Consider the following 26,553-nt stretch of genomic DNA (forward strand, 5'->3'; position numbering starts at 1 on the left):
CACTTCCACTACTTTCCGCTATCTGACCTTCTCTTGTAGAATCTCTGACCATTCCAACGCGAGACACCATGGTTGCAACAGGTCGTAACCACAATGGTAGCTCATCACTAGCCGCACATAACACGACGCACTAATACCTCAAAGTACCTTAGGCACACCTCGATAACTACTCAGTAGATCAGGGCGATCAACAGAGACACTTAACAGAATGTGAAGACTGTAAAGCACTATGGCAGACACTTCCCTCCTATCCCCTTCTTTTGTACCCCACTCAATCTATCCCTAAAGTGATTCATGATTCAAATGTATGTTTGATAATGTTATGCATCTGAACCCGTATGCAGGTTGACAACGTCTATCTGTATCTTCTGTTGGATCCCTGTAAAAACACAATAAAACTTATTTGAAACAAACAAAAAAACAATGTAATGATAGTATCCAGTATATTACTTTTTGTTACATGCCTTAAATAAAATTGTTTTCCCCACATTTACTTGCAGACCAAGCAGCAGGGTTGCTTATACATTGTATTCATATCCTTAACACAGTTCTCTTCCTGCGCTCCTCAGAATACAGAGTCCACCCTTTTCTTTTTCTTTGTGCTAGCCACACATGTAGTCGATCTAGAGGAAAGGCAGCCCACGCAAGAAAGTGTGTAATCTCTGATAACAATAAAAAAAGATCAGAGGTACCTCCTCCTCATGAAATATTTTTTATTAGTAATGATATAAAACCAAAATAGACAGGTGCTCACAATAAAAAAGGGTTGTCAAGCTCTTATTATGTGACAAACACCCTTGTGTCTCTTTCCGCAATGTAAATCTTCACTGCAGTTTTCACTGTAATGTATCCAACCAGGATGTAGCAAGAAATCGTTAGACTGGGAGGTACTCTCTGCATTCCCATACACTTGATTGAAGTAAACAAAAGCCCATCGACACAGGCTCTAAGGGTGACCAAGTAATCAGACCACATCACAATGATAACAGTGATCAGAGATGGTTCTTATTTCACACATGTAGAGATTTACTGTCTGACATAATTCCATTCTATATAGATAAGTTAAAGCAAATCTTTAACGTAAACCTTTCCTAAGAGGGCTGCCATTGCTAACTGCCTGCCTGCCTGGCTACTCTTCTGACTCACTGGCTTCAATCCTTTTGAGTAGTTGGCCTGGAAGCAGTGTATATATCAGGAAAGTCAGAGAAAAGTTAAAAGGCCTTGCATGCATGCTTGTTCTATTTCTTGACTCAGCGCATTGCAGGGTCAAAATGATATCCAGGCAACCAGCATTTACAGAGTGATAAATCCGCTATAGCAACATCTATTTTAAAGTGCACATTAAGTGAAGGGCCACGTAATACTGTAGTCTGGGGTAGAGATTCTAACAAGGGGCAATGTGCAAGTCAGATCGCTTATCAACCACCATTCTTGGTGAAAAATCTCCTAGTTTATGAGCTGTTTGGCGTTCCTCTCAAGCAAATCGTTATCTTACCTCTATAGATCCAGCAGTGAGGTCTCCAGCCCCTAAGTGGTGAAAATAGTGGAAGTGAATGTTGTAATGATCCAAGCACCAAATATTGCCCTTTGTTTTACTGTGCCAATAATTCTTAGTTGAGCCTCATCTACAATTAAAAAATAGATATGGCAGTCTTGAAAATTATCTTGTCCCATTGCTACTAATTGGTTTTAGGGAAGGAAAATGTTTACACTCCTCTACTTCCCTTTATGTTCCTAAGATGCACACCCATTTTTAATGTATGCACTTTTATTCAGCTGTTTTGCAACCTAAAAATTTCAGTTTTACATGCGTATAAGCTCAGTATATTTTCTGGTTCTATTTGAGGCAGTGATAAAATTATTTCTTTGAGCAGACAATAAGTAAAATACTTTGTTCAACCGCAAGGCTAGAGGTCATCTAACACATATTGCAGTCATTGTGTTTCTATGGCAATACCACAACAATAATGGAACTTTTGTGCAGTTTAAAGAGAATGGAAACCTTAGACATGTGGTCTCCAGGGATACGTGTCTTTCTGATGTTAAAGCTAACTTGTTTTGCAAATTAAACATGATCTTGTTTTCAGGTGATACGTGTGTTCAGTCTATAGAGATACATGTAGATACATGGTGCTTGTAATTTCTGGAGCTGCTCAATAAATTGATTGTTCATGGTCTATTTATATGGCATAGTAAGACATGCTAGATAAAGGATGACGCATTTTCCCTTTTCAGGTTACCTGGCACTACCAACCCCTCAGTTTCGTATTTCAAGCCATGGGGGTTAATCTTTGTAGATGTACTGAATTGTTTTAATTTTAGATGGCTATTTTCTGCTTATTTTTATTTTTAAAAGTCTACCTAAATGTCCCCATTACATAAAATTCTGATCACTAGCAGGTCTTCTTTCTTTTGGTTTGCAGTGTGGGAGGGTACGTTTTGCATTGCCCATGTCACTTTCTGGTGAGGTGGGCGCTGGCTGTTGTCTGTCCAAAGAGTACATTACAGGGTCCACATTGGAAGCCTTCAGGAAGCACAGCATGTGCGTGGCAGGCGTGAGACCGGTCGGCTGGATCAGCTAAGACATTGGAGAACAGCTTCTGACCACACGCCACTCCTTCTGGAAGAGGTGCCACAAGGGGATCACGAAATTTGCAGCTGCTGAATTTCTGCTTTCTTGGTCACCTTCATGACCTCATCCATTCGGTTTGAACAATTAGGTAGCAGCAGCAGTATGCTAAAGTTATCACTGTGGTCTTCCTTTTTGTAAGCAAGACTACATCCAGCTCTATGCAGTGTAATAGCTCCCGATTGTTTGTTTTACAGTGTGCCTTTTGCCTCTTGGTCTGAGACCTGGTGTGCTGAAGAATATGAGAATATAAACAAAGATATGAGGTGCTTATACTAACCAAATGTTTTTAAAAATCGTTCATTGATTTTTAAAATGGAACCAGATCAAATTATTATTAAGCACACTAGTTTCTGCCCAGATAGCTTACAGTCTAATTTTGCAGAGGAAAAACTGCAAGACTGGGACTCGGAGATAACCTGCAGATAGTATCTTAAACAAAAATTGACTGAAATCCATACTGGCTAACATAAGAAAATACAAAATGCAATAAAAATGTGGAAAGTGCAGTTGACCTAGTCAGATCAGTTAAAGGTCTCAAAGGACATTAACCAATGGCAACTAATCAATAACAATTGCTGGATGTTTGCTTTGGGTTTGTGTCCTTTATTTTTTATTTTTTGCAATTTACTCTCCATTTTATAAAACAAGCAGTATGCAATAAATACGCAATGAACTATTAATATTTTGTCATTGTTGGTTAAATTCCCTTTTTTCAGAAACCACAAAATAATCTTACATTTTGGCTTGTTTAGTTTTAACATTGTTGTACTTGTTCCCAGAGTCTGCATGCAGACAATGTCTAAAGCTGTAGATTTGGTGATTGTACACTGGTGTCATGCTGAAAACAAATGTATGCAGCTTATTAAAGTTTATGCACGTACCCTGGAATCTTGTCAGAAAAAGACTTTTTGCATGAGTGAACCACCATAGGCTATACGGTACACATCAAAAGTTGTTGTTTAGTGAATGTATTCCCAGCACTGTGTGCCCTGCTCTGCATGGTGGGAACCCTTCATCATGCAGACATGTAAAAAGGAACAGCTTTATTCAAATGATAATGAACCCATGTAACAATGGATATTGAGTAAGGGATGCAGATTTTACATTGTTACATCTCTAGCTGTACTTCAGACTGGCTGAGAGTTCTCATAGGTCGCACAATTTGTTAATCTTTGCCAAATCCCACTGTGTGCGCCTTTTCATCCAGTGTGAACAGTGAAATGCAAATGTGTATAGGTTCAGGGTCTTGACTGAAAGTGTTCTATATTTGTCTTACTGTACAGAAATACTAATTTGAAAGAATAAAGCCCATTAATAATAATCAAGCTGTAAGATGTAAGAGATGCAATCAAAAGAAAACAAAAACAAGTCGCTACAATTGCCACTGCTGGGCAGTCAATTTTTTTTCCTGTGCTGCCAATCATTTGTCTAGCCAATGACGTGAAATGATTGTTCCCCACCAAGGCAACTGACAGATTGGGAAACAATCCCCTGTCTGGGGGGGGGGAATACAGCCTCTGCAGACACCTCTGAACAGGATGGAATGGTTTAACCAACCTCTGATAATGGATAATCGCTGTCATTTTCCTGCTTTGCTGCATCTGCTTTGTATATACACATGCAGCTTGGCCAAAATGTTTATGCACTTTTTATAGAACTTCTGTAAGTAATGTCTCTGTTTGGCTAGTCTGTCGCCTCTGTCCCTTTTTATAAGGTTGTCCTAAAGTCTGAGATTTATTTTTTCGGAGAGCCTCTCTAAAAACACAAGTAGCCTGGATGTTATGCTGACCCATTACCTTTAGTACTTTAGTAACCCAGAACAGATATAGACATCAATAAAATCAGCAGTCCATATCCCTGTACAGTTCTGTGGTTGAGTATTGAAACAATCAGGTAAACATGACATCCGTGCTATAAACCTTTTTAGAAGAAGATCAGCAATGGCAGTTCTCTCATGATGGTTTTATTTTAACATGAACTTGTGCTTTTCCCTTGCAAGCACGAAAACAGAAAAATGTGGGGCTCTTAAGGTGTTCATTCAAGAATAAAAGGAACTCGGTTACCTAATAAGACATATCACATATTTATTGAAAATAATAAAATAAGACCAAGTTTAAACACATTAAAGTATTGCTCCTACTAAAGTGGGTACCAGCAGCATCTCGCTACCCGGTATTACATACTTATCCAAACCTCAAACTCCCTGGATCCTACAAGGATATTTTATTTCCATAAACTTTTTGATTAACAATTTACACACAACAATTTATCCCAATCTATTCTTTTTTAAAGAATCATGCTTGTATGTGTAGTAGGTGGTTCAAATTATTTGTCTATGCTGTGCACTTGCAGATACCACCTTTATTCCCTACTACTCTGCAGAATATACTTGTCTTCCCTTCTCTCCTCAGCTCCATGAACTACTGGGAGGGAAGGAAAACCCTGTATAAGCTGTGCATCACTGGAGTTGTTGCTCACATGGGGCTATGGATTCCCTGTGTGACGGCGCTGATTGGCCCAGAACATATCAGAAACTGATGGGTATATTCTTTGGCTCCCAGGTGCTGAACACAGTGGTAAGGGAGCTAAAGAAAAGCAAGTATATGCTGATGGGGAGTGCTACATTAACCTGTGCTCAGATCAAGCACACTAAAGTATTTACATATTCCAAACAAGCAGTAAAAGCACTTTAAAACAAGATCTTATTCATCCCTGGATCTATAAACATTGTGAAGAATTTAATTTTCGAAGTTCACAACATGTTGTGTTTTTCCATGACAGGGAGATTGAAGATATTATTTGAGTCGGATATCTGGCTACCTTTTTTCCATTTTAGCAGGCAGTGATATGACTTGTGAAGTTTGTCTAAATATATCGGTGATGTCTGTCGGTATTATACTAGCTTTAAATTATTTGCTGATAACCCCAGACTTTGTCAGAACACATTTATATAAAACAATAGTGTGTGGAGTCTAGCTCAAGTAGCTGTATATCTTGCAATGTGTTATCATCCCCACTGAATAACTGCCGAGATAAAAATCAGTTACAAAATAAGCCACCAAGAGTTGTTTTTCATGGCACTGAGGAAACTGCTAGACTTGCAATCTTGGAAGGGAATACAAGGGCTCAGTCACAGTGCTGCAGTTCTAAGAAGGAAACATTTTCTGCATTTGTAATATGTAAATGGATAAATATACTGATCACCATTCAAGTATATCTATAAGAAAGGTTACATATTCCCCTAAACTGATTTGTTATACAAGTACCATAAGACCTGTAATAATTGTGAATGACTGCCGAAACGCGCAGTTTTTCCACCTATTGCTGGTATGATTTAAATGTCAATTGTTACAGCTTTCAGAGACTAGGGCCAACTCTGTCTCATGCTAACTAAATAAATATGAAAAACTACCTTGATTTGACATTATTTTTTTACCTTTTTACATGTCTCCAGTTTTTTTCACCTTCAGCCTAAGTCATAAACCTCTTTTCTGCTAACACTTTGCCTATTGATCTCTGGCTTCGGCTTTGAAACAGGTTGACTAATGATAACCTTTGCGCTTGTCTTTTGTTATTGCACAGGAATAGCGTGTCATTCCATCTGTGTATTTCCTCTTGTGTTATGGGGGATGTAGCACAGCTTCTGATAGATGAGTTCAATAAGCAAGCCTTGCTACATCTCATATATCATTTCAGGGAGACATTTCAACTACCTAATATTTCTCCTTGGCTAGTACTGTTATATATTGTGTTTCCTTACCTGAACGCTCACCCTTCAGTTTATTTAGTTTATGTGTTTATTCACAGAATTTGGTTCCAGTGCTTTGTTGAATATGAAATGTTGTGTTGTAAAATGCATTCTGTTATGCTGCAAGAAAATAACTTATGTAGAGAAGCTGTCCGAATTCCTGTTCACCTGCCAGTAAATGAGGGCAGGGAAGGGTGGCAGGAGAGGGCAGATGGGTAATTGCCACCAGATTCACTTTTGTTTTTTATAGTTTAAGTGATAAATATGGGTTCCTTTAGAACTGAACAACGCCACATTCGCAGTGCACAGTTGCTGTGTGTGGAGCAATAGAAGGATGTTTGCCAATAGAAACATTCTTAGAACTGTTTCCCTGAAGATTCTAAAGGCAATCTATCTTCAATATCTATCGCTTATCTGGGATAGGAATTATCTTCACATGATGATTTTCAGCTTGGTTATCATTTTAAATGATATTTGTTCATGGGTGTGTTGATTACACTATCATCCTCATCCTGCAGAGTGACCATCGCTGGGACAGGTCAACTGAACAGTTAGCCCTTTACACACACGGTAGCTGCCAATTGTTTTAGTGGAAACACGCACCTCTCACAGCAGTTGCAATTCTGACCTTTCAAAATGTTTGTTTTGCTCGCTGTCACATCTAGACAGGATTGTAACAAATTTTGCACAGCAGCTTCTTCAGAAAGGCAGAGCTCTTAATTTCTAGTTACTACATTCAGAGATTCAGCTTAATGATTTTTTAGTATTTTAATAGAAAAGAAAAAATGGTGATATTTACAGAAAATATATTTCAAAACAAATGTAAGAAATGGTGAAAGAAAAGGGTTTAAAGTAAAAAATACATGCAGTCGGCCTGGTCTCGGTACGGTACAGAGCCTGGATCACTTGATGTGATCAGTCTGATGTTGCAAGAGTCACTAACCCTCTTAAAGTGACTTGGTAATCTTTAGAAGAAAGCCTGCTCCTGCTTGGAAAGCTATCTTTTTTTTTTCCCCCTGGAGTGGGTGATAAGCTAACCCCGCCCAATAAAAGGGTGTTAGGGATGTGTTGTAGGTGTGCTGGAGTATTATTATGTCCAACAGACATAACATTTAATGCCAGCTTTCCTGGGAACATCTCTATTTTAATATGACAAGGTTTTTACAGTCTGAAAACCAGCATATTGTTTAGCAAAATGAATTCATTTTTGATTAGATGCCAAATAATATATATGCTGATCAGCCATAACTTTAGGGCCACCCACTTAATATTGAGTATGTCCCATTTTTGCTGTCAAAACAGCCCTGACCTGTCAAGGCATGGACTCCACTAGACCTCGGAAGGTATGCTGTGGTATCTGGCACCAAGCAATTAGTAGCAGATCCTTTAAGTCCTGTAAGTTGCAAGGTTGGGCCTCCATGAATCGGACTTGTTTTTATAGCACATCCCACAGATACTCAATTGGATTGAGATTTGGAGGCCAAGTCAACACCTCAAACTCGTATTGTTTCTCAAACTATTCTTGAACTGTTTTTGCAGTGTGGCAGGACGCATTATCCTGCTGAAATAGGCCACCGTTATCAGGGAATACCGTTTCCATTAAGGTGTGTACTTGTTAAGCAACAATGTTTAGGTAGGTGGTACGTGTCAAAGTAACATCCACGTAGATGGCAGGACCCAAGGGTTTCCCAGCAGAACATTGCCCAAAACATCACACTGCCTCTGTCTGCTTGCCATCTTCCCATAGTGTATCCTGTGCCTGGAGACGGACACCTGTCCATCCACATGATGTAAAAGAAAACGTGACATCAGACCAGGCCACTTTCTTCTATCCAGTTCTGATGCTCATGTGCCCATTGTAGGCGCATTTGGAGGTTGACCTGGGTCAGCATGGGCACCCTGACCGGTCTGCGGCTACGCAGCCCCATAGGCAACAAACTGTGATGCACTGTGTGTTCATTCAGACACCTTTCTGTCGGAACCAGCATTAACTTTGTCAGCAATTTGAGCTACAGTAGCTCTTCTATTGGATCGGACTACATGGATCAGCCTTCTTTCTAGCCTTCTTTCCCAGGTGCATCAATGAACCTTGGCCACCCAAGACCCGGTCCCTGGTTCACTGTTTTTTCCTTCCTTAGACCACTATTGACTGGGAACATGTCACAAGAGCTGCAGTTTTGAAGTTGCTCTGACCCAGTCGTCTAGCCATCACAATTTAAACCTTGTAAAAGTTTCTCAAATCCTTACGCTTGCCCATTTTTCTTCTTCCAACACATCAACATTAGGCACCAAAACGACAGTGGCTAGTGGAAGTTTGATATCTCTGCATTCCTTCTAGCTGAACTGTTTGTTTTTGTCAAATTTGCACCTTCCATGACTGTCTAGCATAGATGGTAGGTTTTGATTAGAATGTCTTGTAACCAACTATGGAATTTTTGTGAAAATTAGAGTGGCAACATGTTCAGCGCAACTTCCTCATTCTTCCCTGACTGAATTCATCAACTTGTTCTTTCTACATAACTATAAAGCACAATTATGTGCTTGACTATGGTGGAGTACAGACCAGTGGTCCAATGTGATGACTACTTGAGGATTATTCTATTTAGGGTTTTTGGTTCACACAGAAGAGGAAATGAAAAATGGCTCAATGTCCAAACTCCAGTTCAGTATCTTATGCAAGTGACATTAGAAACGGCAATAGGTCCTTGCCCTTTGCAAGATAGGCAGGTAGCTCCCCACCCATGTTTCTTGAGAACATCTACCCATCTTTGGATAAATTAAGTCTGCCTCAGTAAAGTCTATTGGCATCTCAGTTGCTGAAGATTAATTTAAAAGTTGTGTGAATGACGTTGTGAAAACGGAGAACAAAAAGTGCAGGCCCACTTGCTACCTTCTGCACTTACCTAGTGGCCAGTTAGGATGACAAGGTAGGGCTTAAGAGCAAGCTCTGACACTTGCTGCTTTGCATGTCAAAACAGCCCTAGACATGAAGATTTGGGTTTGTACAGGCAGCTCATACCTGCAACAGTTTATTCTCTCCCAACATTCTCTAGGTCAGGGGTGGCAAACTCAAATTCATCGGGGGCCGCATCAGCAGTATGGTTAAGCGCCCGCGGGCGATTATTAAAGAGTTTTTTTGGCTGTGCGGGCCACATTACAAGGTCCGGCGGGCCGGATTCGGCCCGCGGGCCTTGTGTTTGCCACCCCTGCTCTAGGTGGTTTCTCCCTTGCTTCTTTTTCATGTGCTGTATTTTAAATAAGTGATTGTAGGTTTGGTAAATAATACCCAGACGAATGACCCCTCTAGTAGGTACTGAAGTATGCCAACTATATTCAATTAAATATTATGAAAACTATGGCCACTTATGCAGTCCTGTTGTTTGAAATAGTTTTGACTGTTTTACTGCTTTTTTGTTGTTGTCTTTTCATTGCCAGTAAAAGTCCAGCTATAGGTTAAGGTTTATACCCAAGGTGGTGTGACGCATGGTCCTCTCTCCCCACACCGCTTATCTTCAGTGAGGTGTTTCAGGTGGAGAACTGTTTTCCTTAATTATAATTTACTTATGGCAGTGTGTTAATAACTGTGGTAATTACTTTCTGAGATGAGATTATATCACCTGAGGGACTCATCTTCCAGGTCTGTGTATTGAATGTCTAGTTCAAATAATTAGAAAGCAAAAGATTGTTTGCAAACATGACACAGTCTATTAAGGTCATTTTGTCTGCTGATGGTTTTTAACATTAAATAGTCATATCTTGTATTAAAGTGCACTACCATGGCGTTTGGACTGCAATATAAATATGAGCTTTACCTATGTGTATTTCTTCCATCTTCAGATTGAAACAAGAGAAATAAAATAAGTAAAACCTCTTCAGTGGCCATACGTGCTGATGCAAGAAATAAAAAGCAAACATGGCAACTGTTGCAGCAATTACCAATGATGCACATTTATGCTTAGAAGTATAGTGGTTTATTTATAAATGGGTGAAATAGAAATGTAACCACTTCTTTTTTTTTTTTATGATCCTTGTTTTAGTTTTACCCCATTCACCTAATTAGAGAAAGCTAGACCACTTGTTTTTTTTCCCCATTATATCACTGCTGTTTCTACTAGGTTATCAATATAAAACCCAGTTTTTCTGTTTGTAAAAAAGGTCAAATTAATGTTGCGAATGGAAGCTAGAGATACAAGTTTACTAAGAGCATTTTGTTTTTTGCAACACTTTTTTGCCTTTTTTTAAAATGTTTAAATGTTTTTTTATGTGGTGCTACTGGATGTAGAGTAAGCAGATTTTGGAATGTAATGCAGTCTATAGGAGCTATAGGAATCTATAGGAGCCAGAACAATATGTGCCCCTCTGTAAAATTCAGTTTCCACACAATTCCTTGAGATGGGGGCAATTCACACTATCCATATGATGAAAAGTGCACAAGTAGCAGTTCCCCTTCAGTGAAAACCACATGCCAAGCGATAGGTGAAGTTTTATCAAGCCTCTAGCTTCCCAAACCTTCTTATTGCTCATTGAGGCCACCTTCATATTAAATAACCAGAAGGTAGGCTTGCATTGAGGAAAAGAGCTGGGCCAAGTTTGACTTTTAACAGAAAGGGGAGCTTTGCATCATTTTTGTGATCATTTTGACATGAGGTTTTTACTGACGGTTACCTGTACTAATGCATTTTTATAAAATAGTTTGGAATACTAATGTTTCTGACAGGTTTACTTTATTGTAAAGTGCTCCTTGCTATGGATATACTCATTCGGAATCTTGTTAAGTTTGTGTTCCAACCAATCCATTATGCGTCTAAATAACCATAAATACCTACAGGTACAAGGTTTAGGTTTGGTACAGTATTTGCCACAATTAAGCAAATGAATGAGTTTACATGTTTCAGAAACAGAGGGCTACATATTACACATAAAGTACTTTGATTGACAGTCCTATGAATGAGGTCTGACATTTCCCAGGTACATTGTGGAGCTTTTGTTTTTAAGAAGTACCTACCTGTAGGTGATTCATTACAAGGTACTGTATGTATTTGTTAAATGTACCAGTGGCAATGTTGGTCTAGTAGTTCACATATCATTAACTCACACTTGAATGTGCATGTTGAGTCAGTGTTCAAGCTATCAGATAACTAGGAAATATCACTGTTGAACAAGCTTTCACTTTGTGTAGGTGTGTTATTAAATATGTGGTCATTGATGCTGTGAAAATCAATCTTTAAATTGTAAACATGGTAGAAAATAAATGATATAGCATTTAAAGAACTAAACATGTTAACGAGTAATGCAATTATATCATTTATGCTCTAACCCAGTGCTTCGTTGTTCTATATTTTGTTCCCCGTTATGATTCTACACCTGGGATTGTTGACAGTATCCCTGGTGCATCATTTATCTAAGGTATCCTAAACATTAGTACAATAATTGCCAGTAACTTCATATTGCAAGAAATTACTATTATGTTTAAATGCTAAACCATAATAACTAGAGTCTCTTTATTAAGCTGTAAATGGAATATTCAGAAAGCTTTCACTACAGGTGTATTTTATGCTGGTACATGCGTTTTAAATTATATTGATTGATTCACCTGCAGTGAATGTTTAATGATTCAGTAATGCAAGGCATGTGACCGGACAGTTATGTAATACATTTCAATGATTAGGATGTCACTCACTACTGATACACCTCTCACCCACTTTTATTTGACTGCTATCTCTCTGGGTACTTGAGAAAGCTGTTTCATTTGTTCCTAGTTCTTCCCGTTTTTTGGGGTTTCCGCTAATTTAATATGCCGGGATCCACCTAGAATACTGTAGATATTAATTTCCTTGAGTACAGTGAGATGAAGCCGTTCCCTTGGAACCTTTGCCCTGAATGGATGAGATCCTTGAGTTTCTGTATCTGCGAAGGTCTAAATCTTGTTGCAGATTTCTTATTTTTTAGATAAATTACAGACAATATAACTATAAAGGAGGCCATACACCTTACAATTATCGTTAGATTTTTTTCGTGCCTTTATCGAACCGTTGTTTGATTTCGGCATGACTGCCCCATCATGCACAGACCAATGTGGATTTCAATTATAGTTCGTTAGCAATACTAACCGAATTTCGTTGATTTATCAGAAATGATTTTTGTTTGCGCATGTACAGTGTTCATGTTGCAAATTTTTTTTTTGTACGAAATCCATCGATTTTCATATGATTCAAAAACGTTTTCTAGCTGCCCGATAGAAATTAGGCCAGTTGTAAAGTAATTGTGATTCACATCAATTGTGATGGATTCAGCCCACCAGTTCCTACACTCCCTTTAGTTTTTTAATGACGTGTTCAAAAGCTTCTTAAAAATGTGTGCTCATATACTATACTTTAGCTATCAAACAATCTTGTGAGGGTCAGCTTGGTATGTTATTAGCTATAGTGTGAACATGGATTTGGTTAAAGGGTAGTTGCAGCCAAAATTCAAGTAAATGCAAGAGAGCTAAAGCCGATATCTAGTATCAAGATAGAAAAAAAATCACCATCTATTCTTCTCCATGCAAACCTTCCAGCTTAAAAACCACTGTGACATTTTGGCCACATGACCTTCCCCTTATCTCATTTTGTCTTGCAATCCTGAACTGGGGCGATTGTGTGTGGCCATTTTAAGACTTTAAATCGCTGTGTCTGGGAAGATGATGAGTAGATCTTTTCAATATGGACAATAATGGGCTGGTAGGGCTGGGCTGGTAAGACACAGACACCATGCTCAGAAATGTCGGCATTGAGATTAGGATGTGAGGGGATTGATCTCTCATAGTTCAGAAAACTAAAAGAGACTCTATCATGACACCCAGTGCAGAGAGCAGGTGGATGGATGACCCTGGCCATCATTCAACCCAGAAATGGAAAGAAGGCATGGATTAGATGTGAAGCTATGTACTGCAAAGGAGGGAAGGGGAGTAGAGCATTGAAAGCTGTTTTGTCAGTATCTATCAATAATTATAATAAGACCCTGAGTGAACCAACCTGACCAGAACCCTACTAAGCACAATTTCCATCTAAACATAAAACCATTGTAGATGCGGAAAAATAACTGTAAAACATATGTAGATATATATGGGGTCCCCACAAATCACTAACCGTTCATGGTAGAGTAGAGGAGGTGGCCACAGCCATAACATTTTTCATGCTGCTATTTATTAGATTTTCGGTCACTGTAAAAAGAAGTAAAGTGTGTTCACTATATAGGTGAAGCACAAAATGAATGAATGCAATTTAAATGTTTTAAGTGATGTTAGCAACTTCTCATTCTAAAATAATTATCTTAATTTTTCTTAAGACTGGCTTAAAACGTAACTCCAGGCAAACAGCTAACCACACAGTTGAAATACCCATATGGGAGCGGCTAAAGGGTTCATGTTTCAGTGCCTCCCTTTCTGAGATGTACAAGGCTCTACTTAAGGTCACAGCAAGACTGGTGACCTAACTGTTCTTTTATGCAATTAAGAAATATAGCCTGGTCCCACCCCCCACCTGTGATTTGGAGCAGCAGGAAACTGCATCTCATCCCTCTGCTTTTTTTCTCCAGTGATCATGTCCCTTGCTTGCTTGGCTCACAGTGCTGCCCCTCTCTCCCCAGACTTTACAGGGGATTACAAGAGGCAGATACTAAGACAAATTTGATGTACTTACACTGGTTTCTTTTAAAAATACATGTCATATTTTCAATAAATTTGAAAATGCATTTTCTGGTCATATTTTTCTATCAGTCTGCACTTCAAATTTAAATGTACTTGCCGAGTAACATAGCAGGAGGGCACTGGTCATTTCCTTAGTGCAGTAATGGCTCCCAAGTGTATTTGTTTCTATATGTAGCTATAATGAGTTAAGCCCTTTCTCTCGCTTGTGAAAACAAAGGTTTCTTATATGATCTATTTCCTAATGACATTTGCTGTACAAGCTATGAAATATATTTTAATCTCTGTGCTGACCTCTATAAATGTATTTTAAAATGTAAAACTAATCTAACCTTCAGGTTGATGTGAGTGTGCCGTGAACATCATTGTCTGAAGCATGCCTTGCACAGTAATAACATGCTTCATTTCCGTCACAGTAGCCAAGGACAATCTTTGTGTTACTTTCTGCAGGAAATATTAGGCCAACACAGCCATTTCTATGTAAATGTTGCTGCTGAAAGATGGTGGTGTGTTTGATATATGGCTGAGCCAGGCTTGTGTAATAAGAATGATGTGAAGTTTTTGTGTCTACTATGATGTGTTAATCTTCCATCTCTCTGTTTTTATCTCTTCTGTTCTCTTCCTGCACAGGTGATTTCTATTCCGTCCTTTCCAAACTGCTAGGTGAAAGGGAAGATGTTGTTCATGTCCATAAATATAACCCTAATGATATTATTAACTCCGATCTCGTAGAGGAGATCGCTGATGTGGTGCAAAAGAAAGACCCTGGCTGGTACATATCCAGACAAGTGTTAGCACACCGGGAGAGGCCCGATACCATTCTGGTCAGAGATCGAATTCACAAATTCCACAGATTAGAATCCACGTTGAGACCACCAGGGAATAATATGCTGCCTTTGGTGCAGGAAGCTAAGCTTGGTGGAGTGGACAAACAGCATCCAGGAGGTTGGTGGGGAATTATTCTAAGATGGCTGCTGCAAATGCTTCATCCACATTAGAAAACCTGAAGGGAAGTATGCGAGTAACAGAAAACAGAGGCAGAACTGTAAATGATTGAACCCATATGCCTCGTAATCTTGTCACTTTCTAGCTTTATATTACTTATTGACACCATTAAGATCTGTGTCATCTTAAAGCTGCCCCACCAAAATGCATGAAATATAAATGTATTTATTTGCTATTATTGTGCGCTATCTTTGCAGTTCTGCATAATATAAATTCAAATTGACAGATATCAATTTTTAACAAGCACCAGAGATCGGATTTATTCCTTTGACACTCCCCACCCCCTTCTTTAACGAACACCGATCGCCCTCATAGGAGTAATTTAGTTTTAGCTGTAGCTACCCCCTTGATAATACAAAGGGTTGAGTAATCATGAGCTAGAAAAATTAAAGAAGATCTCCAGGAATTTGAAAAGTTAACCCTTGCAGTGGGGCTACCCCCGCACTGCAAGGGTTAACCGCTTGTTTATCTCTAAGGGAGATAGTAAAGAAGATATACTCGTCCGCTCCTTGGTCCTATGGCAGTGACTGCTCACCTCTCTTCTGCGGCTGTGGTATGTCCCTTAGCAGCTTCAGATCTAATACGCTGTATTAGACGTGATGACATCACAGATCCTTAGACTACCAGAGCCCGGGGGAACAGAGGCAGCGGAGATCGGTCTAGCAGCCAAGGATCTGGTGATTATATCTTCTTTATTTTTACTCCCTAGGCCAAAAGAACAGTTCACTCTTGCAGTCTGGAGGTAGCCCCGCTGCAATGGTTAACTTTTCAAATTCCTGGAGTTCCTCTTTAGCTTTCTTCCTCTTGGCGTGCCTCTATTTTCTTAATGATTGTTGTGCATCTCAACATGCTGTCACTTTTTCCCCATAAACTTGAGCAATATTGTTTCCAGTGGTTGAAAGGAAAACGTATCCTTAGAGTGGCAGCTGATGCACCTTAGTTTCCCCTATTAGTTTACTGTCTCCTGTATGTGTTTATCCCAAACAATACTACATATACTGCAATACTACTGTGTATGAGCAGCTGAAGCTGGACCAGAAAAATGGCAGCTAAAACCTGGTTGCTGCTGGAGATTCTACACTTTCTTTCTTCCTCTTCATTTGAGGCCAGCTGTATCTGAGTATATGATCAATTCATAATAAGGCGGACATGTGTATTTTGTTTAATTCACAATATGTCACTTTTTACGCAGTTGCCCCTTCTTCTGACGTCTGCAGTCTTAGAATAAATTACATACATGCACGTATAGTAGCTGCTGAAATTCTATTATACAGTTAATGGTCCATCTGTAGAATGTATTTTTCAATAGAACTTTAAAGCCGTGGAAGTTATTTGCAAAATGAACTGTAGTAAGCCAATTGGAAAAGGTTACAGGGCACATTGAAAGCCTTAAAAACAGAAGTGCATGATCAGCCTCTGAAGTTTCTGGCTTATTAAATGGCCCTTTATTGTCAGTCCTGTTTCCACAGTGTAATTTTGAAACCCTGACTCATTCCCTTCAGGTTTCTATGGCAGCAAACCTTGACGGCATTGCCTTTTGTTTTAATTCATGTTGTGGTCTCTACGATATTGATTGTGTTTAGTCTTTCTTGCTAATGTGGAAAGCCAGATAATAGTATGGCATGTGGCGATTATCCTTTTAAAAGTAAGCAATATGTATGCATGGCAGACATCTGTGCGTGGGCTGCTCTGCAGGCTGTCTTCACATCAACGGCTGCCAAGTCGATGTTTCCAAATACATCTCTCCTTCTCATATTAATCATTCACTACATTCCTGTTTTATTTTCTATTTTTTTTCCACTCTTCGTGTGTTCAAACCTATCGGCAGTAAGAGCTTGTACTGCGTGATGGTTGTGATAGACCAAGAACCTGGATGGCATTATTGCTAATGCGTCAATGTAATGTGGCAATTTACCAATAAGACATTGTTATTGATGTTATAGCGTGTGATTTTAAGTGGTTCAATTTATCAAGTGATTAATGATGCAACATTAATTGTTTTACTAGTAAATACCCAGCAGGGCTCTGCTTTATGATCTTCACAGTTTCCTATTAGAATGCTTATTATTCATTAGGGTTTTTGTTTTTTTTGCAGTGGTCCTACAATGCACATACACGCTTGGTTGTTTTACAGAATGCAGTACAAGAATCTCCATAGGAACAGGTCTTGTTCTGATGCCTTGTACTACATTCATTGGAACAGCTGAGTGCAGCTGGATGCAGGTGTGGCTCAGGCAGCCTCTACATTGGCCCTTAAGCTGGCCATACATCTATTCATTATTTGCAGATTTTCTATAGTCAGATGCAAAAAGTGCAACAGATTCCTCCATCTATGCTAAACTGTGTGGATAGAGGAATCTCCCACTGGGCCAAGCTTTAGTATCTTGCTAGTCGGCCCTGGTGGCTGTCAAAATACCTGAACAATCTGATTGGATGCAGGCATTGGTCAGGTATTTTGAGAAACACTGGGGCCGACTAGCAAGATACTGAAGCTTGGCCTGGTGGGAGATTCATCCATCCACACAGTTTAGCGTAGATGGAGGAATCTGCACATTTTCCATCCGACCATAGAAAATCTGCAGATATTCTATAGGTATATGGCCAGCTTTAGGGTGATATCACTGTATTGCTTAACAGGTTTTTACATTGAACACCACAGCCCCTTTTTCTGCTGCTAAGTTGATGAGTTCTGCATCAGCTGAGCCAAGTTTTGAATGGGAATTGCTCTTACGATGCCACAAAAAGCATTCTTTCTCCAAAAACATAATTTTAAAAATAACGCCACCCTAAGGGCTTCTTGTCGTTAATCAGTGTTTCCTAGCTGGCTTGGCCAGTAACTCAACACAAGATGGGCTTTTAATATGGTCTTTAAATATTGTAAATTGCAAGTTTCTATGTGCATTAGTTAATTTTTGCAAATGTTCTCCTCTGCCTTAAAAAAATTATATTAAGTTTATACCAACATTAGTGGTTAGCTCTGATGCCTGGCAGCGCTGTGATTCCGAGTTTATTTCCCTCTAGGAACACCAACCGTAAGGATTTGGTTTTCTCGTGTTTGTGTAGGTTTCCTTTGCTGGTTTCTTCCCCCTAATGGAAGATTTGCTACATTATTGGCTTCTAAACAAATTGACCTTGGAGCATGTATCTGTGGTCCTGTGTACATGTGGTACGGATATTCCATTGTATATTTATATAATGACACTATAAATTTGATATTTAAAATAAGGAACACATCTATCCAGCTCATGGTTGGTTTAGTTGCTAGTTCTTAGAGTGATTGTTTCCACATCAGTTATAGGTTATTAATGTGGGTTCTCCTGTAGAAAGAAAATCAATTCATTAAACTGCTTCAGTTTTTGGTAGATGCCGAATTGTTAAATCTTTAAAAAGTGAATGTGTGTGGGCAAATTCTAAAAAAAATAAACATTCAGCATAACTCTCCAATACATGCATGTTTGTCCATGTTATGTCTCTTTAAAAATACTGAAAATACCTGATGAATGTAGTCGGCTCCTAACTCCAGCACTGTAATGGGTTGACAATGCTGACACTTTACAGAAATAGCAGGAGAGGGGGAAAACCAGCTGAGAATGCAAACAAAATTTAGAGATGAGGAGAGGGGGAGGTATTCTGAAGTCCAGCAGAGGAGAACGTAGGCAGGGCTGAAAAATGGCCGTGGCGTTGGTCAGCCTACTACAGAAAGTAAGGAACTGTCTGCATTGATGGGAATATCACCAAGTATTTTTTTTAGTACTTATAGCACGTTAAAGAGACATAAGAAGAGGAAATGTTTATGTATTAAGCCCTTTTCACTACTGAGCAATTTGTAACTCCAATACCTAAGCACTACAACACTCAACTGAAGGAATCATATTTTTTGTTAATGGCCCCTGTTCACATCTGAGCATTCTGTTGCTTAAAGCAGAATGCCTCTAGCTCAAAAAAGTAGATGAGCTTCTTTTGGAGCACAGTTGAGTGTTTTGGCCTCAATAGACTTTTAGTTTTTTGGATTTTGTTGTAGATTTTGCACTAGATCCCACTGTCTTGCATTGTTCTGTAGCTAGAGTTTGAGGAAATCAATAATGGTATTGTATATATTATCTTTTATTATGTTCAGCACTGGGAATATAGGTGGTATTGTAATGGAGAAATCTCACCACTGAATTCCTTGAATAAAGTAAGCAGCCAATGGGGCACTCGCCCCCAGACTCTACCTCTGACTGAAATATCTGTTTTGGGTGACTGACCCTTTTTAGAAGGCAAGCTTTGGTGGAGAATTATAAAACGTATTCCTTGTATGTTATTAGGCTTAGTGATAAAGCTCTTTGAATAATAATGTCAGGCTAAGGCTTTAAAAGTGAAAGGAAATATCTGGTGGAAAAGTAATGTGAATATTCCCACTTGTTTCTAGGTTACATTTACACTTTCAGTAAAGTCAGAGGAGGTCTGTCTGCATGATTTTCTGTAGTACATTATGCTCTGGGAGAACGGATACATTTTTTTTTCCTTGTTTTTTTACATTGAGCGCCAGAAAGCCATATAATTGCAAGAACTAAAAAGAGCAGTTTCCTTTCCTGCAGATTCCAGTGACTAAGCCAGCAATTTGTAGAAATGAAACATCAACTATAAAAATATTTGTGGATGTCAGATGATTGCTGGAGTACTTCCATGGTCTTGGGAATGAATCTGTTCAGTATTAAAGAGAAGATGTAAATATAAAAATATGGGAGTTTCAATGCTGACTTGGTTTTTTTAAATTAATTTCAAGGCAAAATAAAAGAAATACATATGCAATACATCTCCAAAATACATGCACATTTGCCCTTGTTTTATCCCTTAAAAGACCTTGCTAGTACAGAAAAATAGCTGTTGATGGGTTCTCAACTCTTAATGTCCTATTGTGGGCTCATAACGCACAGCAGCATTTTTGCGGAATAAGTGGTGTCAACCCTGCCCATTGTCTTTTGCTAAACTACTCAACCACTCTCACTGTCCTTTTCACAACATATGCACTGATTGAGTTATAGTCCAATATAAGAACAGGGAGGGCTAAATAGACTCTTTGAGATCGCAACTGAGACAACACAGGACCCCTCTGAAATTTTGAGGATCAACATATATTTTTTTGCAATTATAAACAAATAACAAAATGCTTTCAATTGTACATTTAAAAGACCAAACAGGGAGCAAATAAGAAATGTTTATTGTTTGGTATATTGTTGTTTACAAACACTGTATGGGACAGGCAAAAGGCTGTCATCCTGATCCAGGCTTCACTACCTAGTGAATCATTGGTTGAAAAGTCTGAACCTCCCTCCTGCATGATTGTTCCTGGTCAGTGTCATGCTAAATAGTAAAGCTTTAAAATGTGTGAAAGAAAATAATAATAATAACTAAAAAATATATATATAACCTAGTTAGATCAGGACTTGATCTGGGGTAGTATCAGTGTCAGATGGCACTATTGTTTCTGGGCCATACTATATACTGTGTGTTGTAAAGTAGTCACTGCTCCAAGCTGCCTCCCGTGATGGACTTCAATCTCACATTTAGTTTACTATTTTTTTTAAATTGTAGTCCATCACAGGAGTGATCTTAGAGCTGTGACTACTGTACCCAACACACAGGGAGCATGGAGAACAAAAGTAGCCACCCTCCACAAGGAAGCACAGTGTCAGCACCAATTCAGAGATGATTTGAGGATCTACAGCTGAGTGATACACAAATAAGATACAATTTTGTTAAATCTTAAAAATGCATTCAAGTACCTTTAACTATTAACTCCTGAGTTTAGTGTCACTTTAAGAATTGTCTTACCTTAGTCATTAGGCGTTAAAGAAACATCAATGCATGATATGCTTCAGTATGTTTTATTTATTCAATGAATATTGCTGCAACATGTAGCAATAGACATTTTTATCAGTAGAGTGGGGAAGGGTTAGAAACTGTTGGAATTTTTTTATTATTGGTGTCATCCTTGGTGAGATTGACTTCTGATGTGTCACCAGGACAGGGAGGGATGGAAAAGTTTCTCTGATGTAGACACAGAAAACAAAAAAATCTGACAGAGGTTCCATTTCTATCCAAAACTAAAACAAAAAATAGCTGCATGTCTAATAAAAACAACACTTACAGTAGTCTTAGAATTGCCATAGGTACCAGCACTTAAAGCATACATATTTACTACATCTCCATTCCTTATGTTTAATTTATTTAAACACACTGCAAGTACAGAAAAATAATTGTTAATGTGCCAGAAATATTTGTGCTTCTACCTTCCTCTTTGACATGACAACACAGTCAGTGGAATTAATAAAGAGCGTTTATGACACACATTAGAAAAGTTGGTTCTTGCCCCAGATTTATATACCTATTGGAAACATGGGTGAGTCCAAACACTCCATCCGCAGTGCAGCTCAGTAAGGCTGTGCCTCATAAAATCACAGGCTCAGAGTCACTGAGCTCTCCAACTGACCACTGCCCCTGTCACAAACAGGCACAGTGGCCAAGGACTTATACTGTGGGTGGTCGGAACCTGATGGAGATGCTGAGGAACTAGTTTCCCATCAGGCCCGCTCTGCTGCTGATTGAGAGAAGGCAATGGGTGTAGCAGGCTTGCTATTGGCTTTGGAATCCACTGTAACATGGTGACAAGGATGAAGGGACCAGTTGGGGTGGGCACAGACTGCAGCAATGGATTGTATAATGGGGATTTTCACTTTTTTGAGTTTGAGGGGGGTTTTACCTGTCTTGTTTCATTAATATGTTTCTAAACAGTGAACTCAGCGTGTACACCTCTATTATGATATAGTACATGGTTTTTGCTAGTGAAGTGTGTTAAGAGGAAACATTCTTGTTTTCACTCTCTTTAAAGAGAACCTGTGAAAATAGAAATGTGGACTCTGCTATTGCTGCATTGTTTTTGGCCTTAATATACAAAGAAGCACTGATCTGGAACAAACATCCAATTAGTAAAGTCTGACAAGCTTGAACTTCAGTCCTGTTTACTTGCAGTGGATCAGAGAATTGCTAGGTAATGAAGCCAGGATATTTGTGATGATTGGCTGGATCAGCCCATTGTTATTGTTTCTGCTATGAAAGAAGATAAATATGGGATTCATTTTTTTTCTTTTTTACTGTCAAATGTCTTTCTCTGATATTGTAAGAGAAGGCTGATCATCGCATTTAAAAATAAACTTTAGTTGAACTCCTTTTCTCTTTCATTGGGGATTAATTTGAAAGGCTAACCGGAATAAGAGAGAATAAGCCTCTTCTTTCTGTGTGACCTATTGTGAGCATTGAAAAAAATCTATTTTGCCATATAATAAAGCAATGCCAAGAAGAAAATATTGAACAATAAATGAATGTTTCTTAAATGAAATTATATAAATGATATAAATTCAAAATGGAATGCACATTTGCAACACTAGGGTCCTAAAATCAAATCCCAACCAGGGCATAATCTGTCTGGAGTTTGCATATTCTCTCTGTTCTTGCATTTGCTTTCTCCAGGTGCTCTGGTTTTCACCCACACCCCAAAGACATGCTGGCAGGTTAATTGGAGAAACTGAGTGTCCATGATGGCTGCCTCACCCCTTGAGCGCTTTGAGTTGCCAGTGAGAAAAGAGTTATAAAAATACAAAATTTAAAATTATTTAGATCACACTGCTAAAATTATACAGTATAACCAGAGAGCTAGTTTTTTTAGTGACAGAGTATCCTTAAGTACTTTAACTCATTACAGCCAATCTGAATTTGTTCTGCTAAAATCAGACGAGTACAAGATGATTTTTTTTATACTTTCTTTATATATTTAAACATTTGTTCAAAATAAAACTAAGCAGTAAAATATTAATTCAGGTCTAACATCAAGCACATGGGGTTGCACTTAAATGTTTTTAAAATGAATGTGATGTTATATTATAACCCTGGGTAACCATGAAATAGTAAGGCACGTAAGTACAACCGCATTTAAAGCAATAACATGGTAAAACAGGAGTAAAACAAAACGGAGGTAGCTATGCTTCCTCCAAACCACTAGAGTAGCAGGGGTAAGGAAACAAAGGGGAAAAAAAACCAATAACAGAATATCGGAACAGCCAGCATGGAGCTAGAGGGACCTACTCCCCCTTCCACCCTCACATCACAGAGAACAATCCAGATAGGAGGCTACAAGGTGGCATCAGTCACAAGGGCAGCCTAATCCGGGTGGTGGTGGTGGTGGTGGGTGAACTCCCTCCAGTAAAAGCAGGTCTGACTGAACTTATCATGAGTACCCCTAAAACAAGATGGATTTCGATTGGGGTCTAACATTCAGCATTTGGGAATAAAAACTCTTTATTGGACACGTCTTCAGGTAATGGAACTAAGTGTTCCAATGCATTGTAAGCTGAGATGTGAGTTTCATACGACTGCGAAAAGTGCAGATAGTATTAAAAGAAACCTTTTTTTTTGCTTTACCTCTTTTTTGGGTCTTAAAGTATATTTACTAATGTACTCCTGTGACCCAAAGTCAGCAGATAGCCGGTTAATGCCCGCTATATGCTGACAGTGCAGAATCACATTACAGGCAGGAAGGATCCCAACAATATTGTCGGGATCCACCTGGCTGTGTGATTGATAGCTGACTGCCTCTAGAGCCAGAGCCAGCTGTGCCCGCCACCTCCCCTGTCACTTCCTCCAGTAAGGAGGAGCAGAGAGGGGGAACCCTTGTAGGGAGTACTGACTGAAAGTCACCGCTCCATGCAGCGAGGAGTCTGTAAGCTGAGCAACCACAGTTATATGATATGGTGCATAGCTGTTTTGTCCCATGCTGGCTCTTGGCGTTGGGAAGAGCATATTGTACTTTCCCAATACTTCTCTTTAAAAGGCTAGTTTTACCTTTCAGACATTGTTTCACCCATATCTAGGATGTAACATGAAACACGGCCACATACCACAGGCTGGTGTTGATTTATTAAAGTGGCTCTGCCAACACAGCTTTCGTCATCCATTCACAGATGCTTTAAAATAATCTGTGAATTGAGAAACTACAAACGCACCACTGTGGTGGAGACCGGATGGAGGGGTCCACTTCCAACCATACCCAGCAAAGCATAAGCCTGAGTACTGGCGGCCTGGCTCCCGGGAGGGAAGTGGACCCCTCCATTCAGTCCCCACCACAGTTGCGCATCATGTGTAAAATGTTATTGATGTCTCAATCTTCTCTGCATGATTATCACTACAGAGCACCTCCGTCCTGACGAAGAATGTGGAAAACGATGCGGGGGGGATTTATCAAAAATTTAGACAAAAAACTGGAGCAGATTTGCACTGCAACCAATCAGCATCTCGGTCTCATTTTCAAATCTTACCAGAGCAAACTGAAGAGAGATGCTGATTGGTTGCCCTGGGCAACTGCTCCAGATTCTGTCTGCTCCCGTTTTGATAAATTCCCCCCTTTGAGTTTTAGAAACCAGAATAACAGGCCCTAAGTTTGTGTTTCTAAGGATCATGTGAGTGACATGGGACAGGTATCAGTCATTGTAGCTAGTGTATATTGCTGGAATAGAAAGTGAGCGGTTTCAAGGAGGCTGTTTAATGAACATATGCAGAGAGCTATTTTTTTTAATCATTGTACAATAAGATGTTTTTATGCAACCAAATAAAGTTAAATGCTTTTAGATAATCAGTTGATGGTTTTGAAATTGAACACCTCGAAAGCCGCATCCTTTTTGGTCTAAACAATCGCATCTACGAGTTGGTCATCTGCAGTATTTAAAATATTTTCTTTTGGATTTAGATATACTCTAAGTTAGCCAAGGGTATCATTTAAACTCCAAACCTCCTGCATTCATTGATGGATAACATGTTACAAGACTTTAATGCTGCTAAAATCCAGCAGGGAGAGTGAGACTCTCTATTACTGGCCATAGCAGGTGTGCAGACCCAGAAAGCCCAATCTGACCTATAGAGTCCCTGAGACACTTCAGCATTCACCAAAAACTGAAATTTCCATGTTGAGAGTGAATTTGATTTCTGCCTTAAGTATTTATTATCATGTACTGAATAATTTTATAATTACTGTTTTCAAGTTGGGTATGTGAATTAAATTATATGGATCTGCTTTTTTAGTTGTGAAGGACAAAGAAACAATTACATGGTGGGTTCTGAATGACCTTCTCCAGTCTGTATGTTGGTATTTTGCTGATATTCCTTTGTTGGTGGGGACAACCAAGAATTCCGCGCAGTACAATTATTTGGCATGATGGAACAATTGGCAGTGAGAGCAGATAATTACTGTGTGAACTAATTTATCAGACACCAATGTAGCAGTGATAACCGGCTCATGTGGCACTCGCAGGGCGATGAATAGTACAGCAGTTATGTTTTAACACTTTCTTCCAGCTCACTTGGCACTCGTCTCCCTGCGTTGTGATTTTTAGTTAAAAGCTTACAAAATGTTCTGATAACCACTTGGTCACTTATATTAGTAGGCCATTGTAATAATTGCGTCTTCACATTTGTCATTATCTGTTCAATAAGTGCCATTGGTGTCACAGAGGCATATATTGTATCTTCTTGTCTTGGTGGATTGGAAACCTGTCCAGCTTTTTGGCATTGATCATGGGTAGCCTGTACTTTCATGTAGATTGGGCGGAATGGCATCAGGCTGCTGTGTAAAATCAGAAATTGTATGCTATGAGTTGACATATAATTAAACATGTTTCAATAAGTGGCCTAATAATGGAAAGCAACGGAAACAAATGTTTGTTGATCATAGTTGTCAGTCATTCACCTATCACATCTCTGCCATGGCATGGGGGAGAATAAAGGGCGGTCGTCTTGCTCTAAACAATAAGAACGATTTCCTTTTCTTGAGGACGGTGTGTTTTTGCACATGTGCACCAGCGCAGTGTATTTTCATGCTTTCATTCCTGTTAAGGCGAACTGTCTCAATCCACAAAAAACAGACCTATTTTGTTTTATTAGCACAATGCACCACAACACGCAGATGGTTTGCATCTCTTCTTTGTGGTTCTCTGTAGCGCACTTGCAAGGCTTGCCATGTAAAAGCAATGGCACAGCAATGCACTGCGCTGCAAATCAGGTGTCACCGTGCATAAAACGCAACATGCGGCAATGCAGTGTATATGTATGGTGCAGTGTGTCGGCATTCATTGTTCATTGCACCCCAATGCATATCTATAGTGCGCTATAATGCATCTACACTATAACGCACAATAACACACAGATGCTCCAGTTTTGTGCATTTGAAAAACGGTGCAGGACTTATTTTTTCTGTGTTGAGGTGCTTAATGGGCTCAAAATGAACAGGCTGCTTAATGCAACATGCCTCAATGCATGAAAATGCATTCACTGCACTGTACAGTGTTGTATTGTGAATGGGCCCTTATAAGTGTTTAGTCCAGAAGCCCTGTGTGTTTTGGCGCAGTTAAATAAAAGTTTCAATAAGTAGTGTGGTAAGATTGCAGGACTTCTGGC

At 39.2% G+C, this 26,553-nt stretch overlaps 1 protein-coding gene across 6 annotated transcripts in view; it reads left to right on the forward strand.

Moving 5' to 3' along the window:
* PAM (peptidylglycine alpha-amidating monooxygenase) overlaps positions 1-26,553 on the forward strand; it is a 161,815-nt gene that overhangs the window by 109,158 nt on the left and 26,104 nt on the right. For 4 of the 6 annotated variants that reach the window (XM_018569485.1, XM_018569488.1, XM_018569487.1 and 1 more), the window contains exon 15: positions 14,695-15,009. The exons of the other annotated variants lie outside the window; for them this stretch is intronic. In XM_018569485.1, coding sequence (XP_018424987.1) covers positions 14,695-15,009 — 315 coding nt within the window. The remainder of the gene's footprint in view (positions 1-14,694; positions 15,010-26,553) is intronic. 6 annotated transcript variants of the gene reach the window in all.

This window comes from Nanorana parkeri, unplaced genomic scaffold (assembly GCF_000935625.1).
Source record: "Nanorana parkeri isolate BGI_ZX_2015 unplaced genomic scaffold, ASM93562v1 scaffold1342, whole genome shotgun sequence".
Lineage (NCBI taxonomy): Eukaryota > Metazoa > Chordata > Amphibia > Anura > Dicroglossidae > Nanorana > Nanorana parkeri.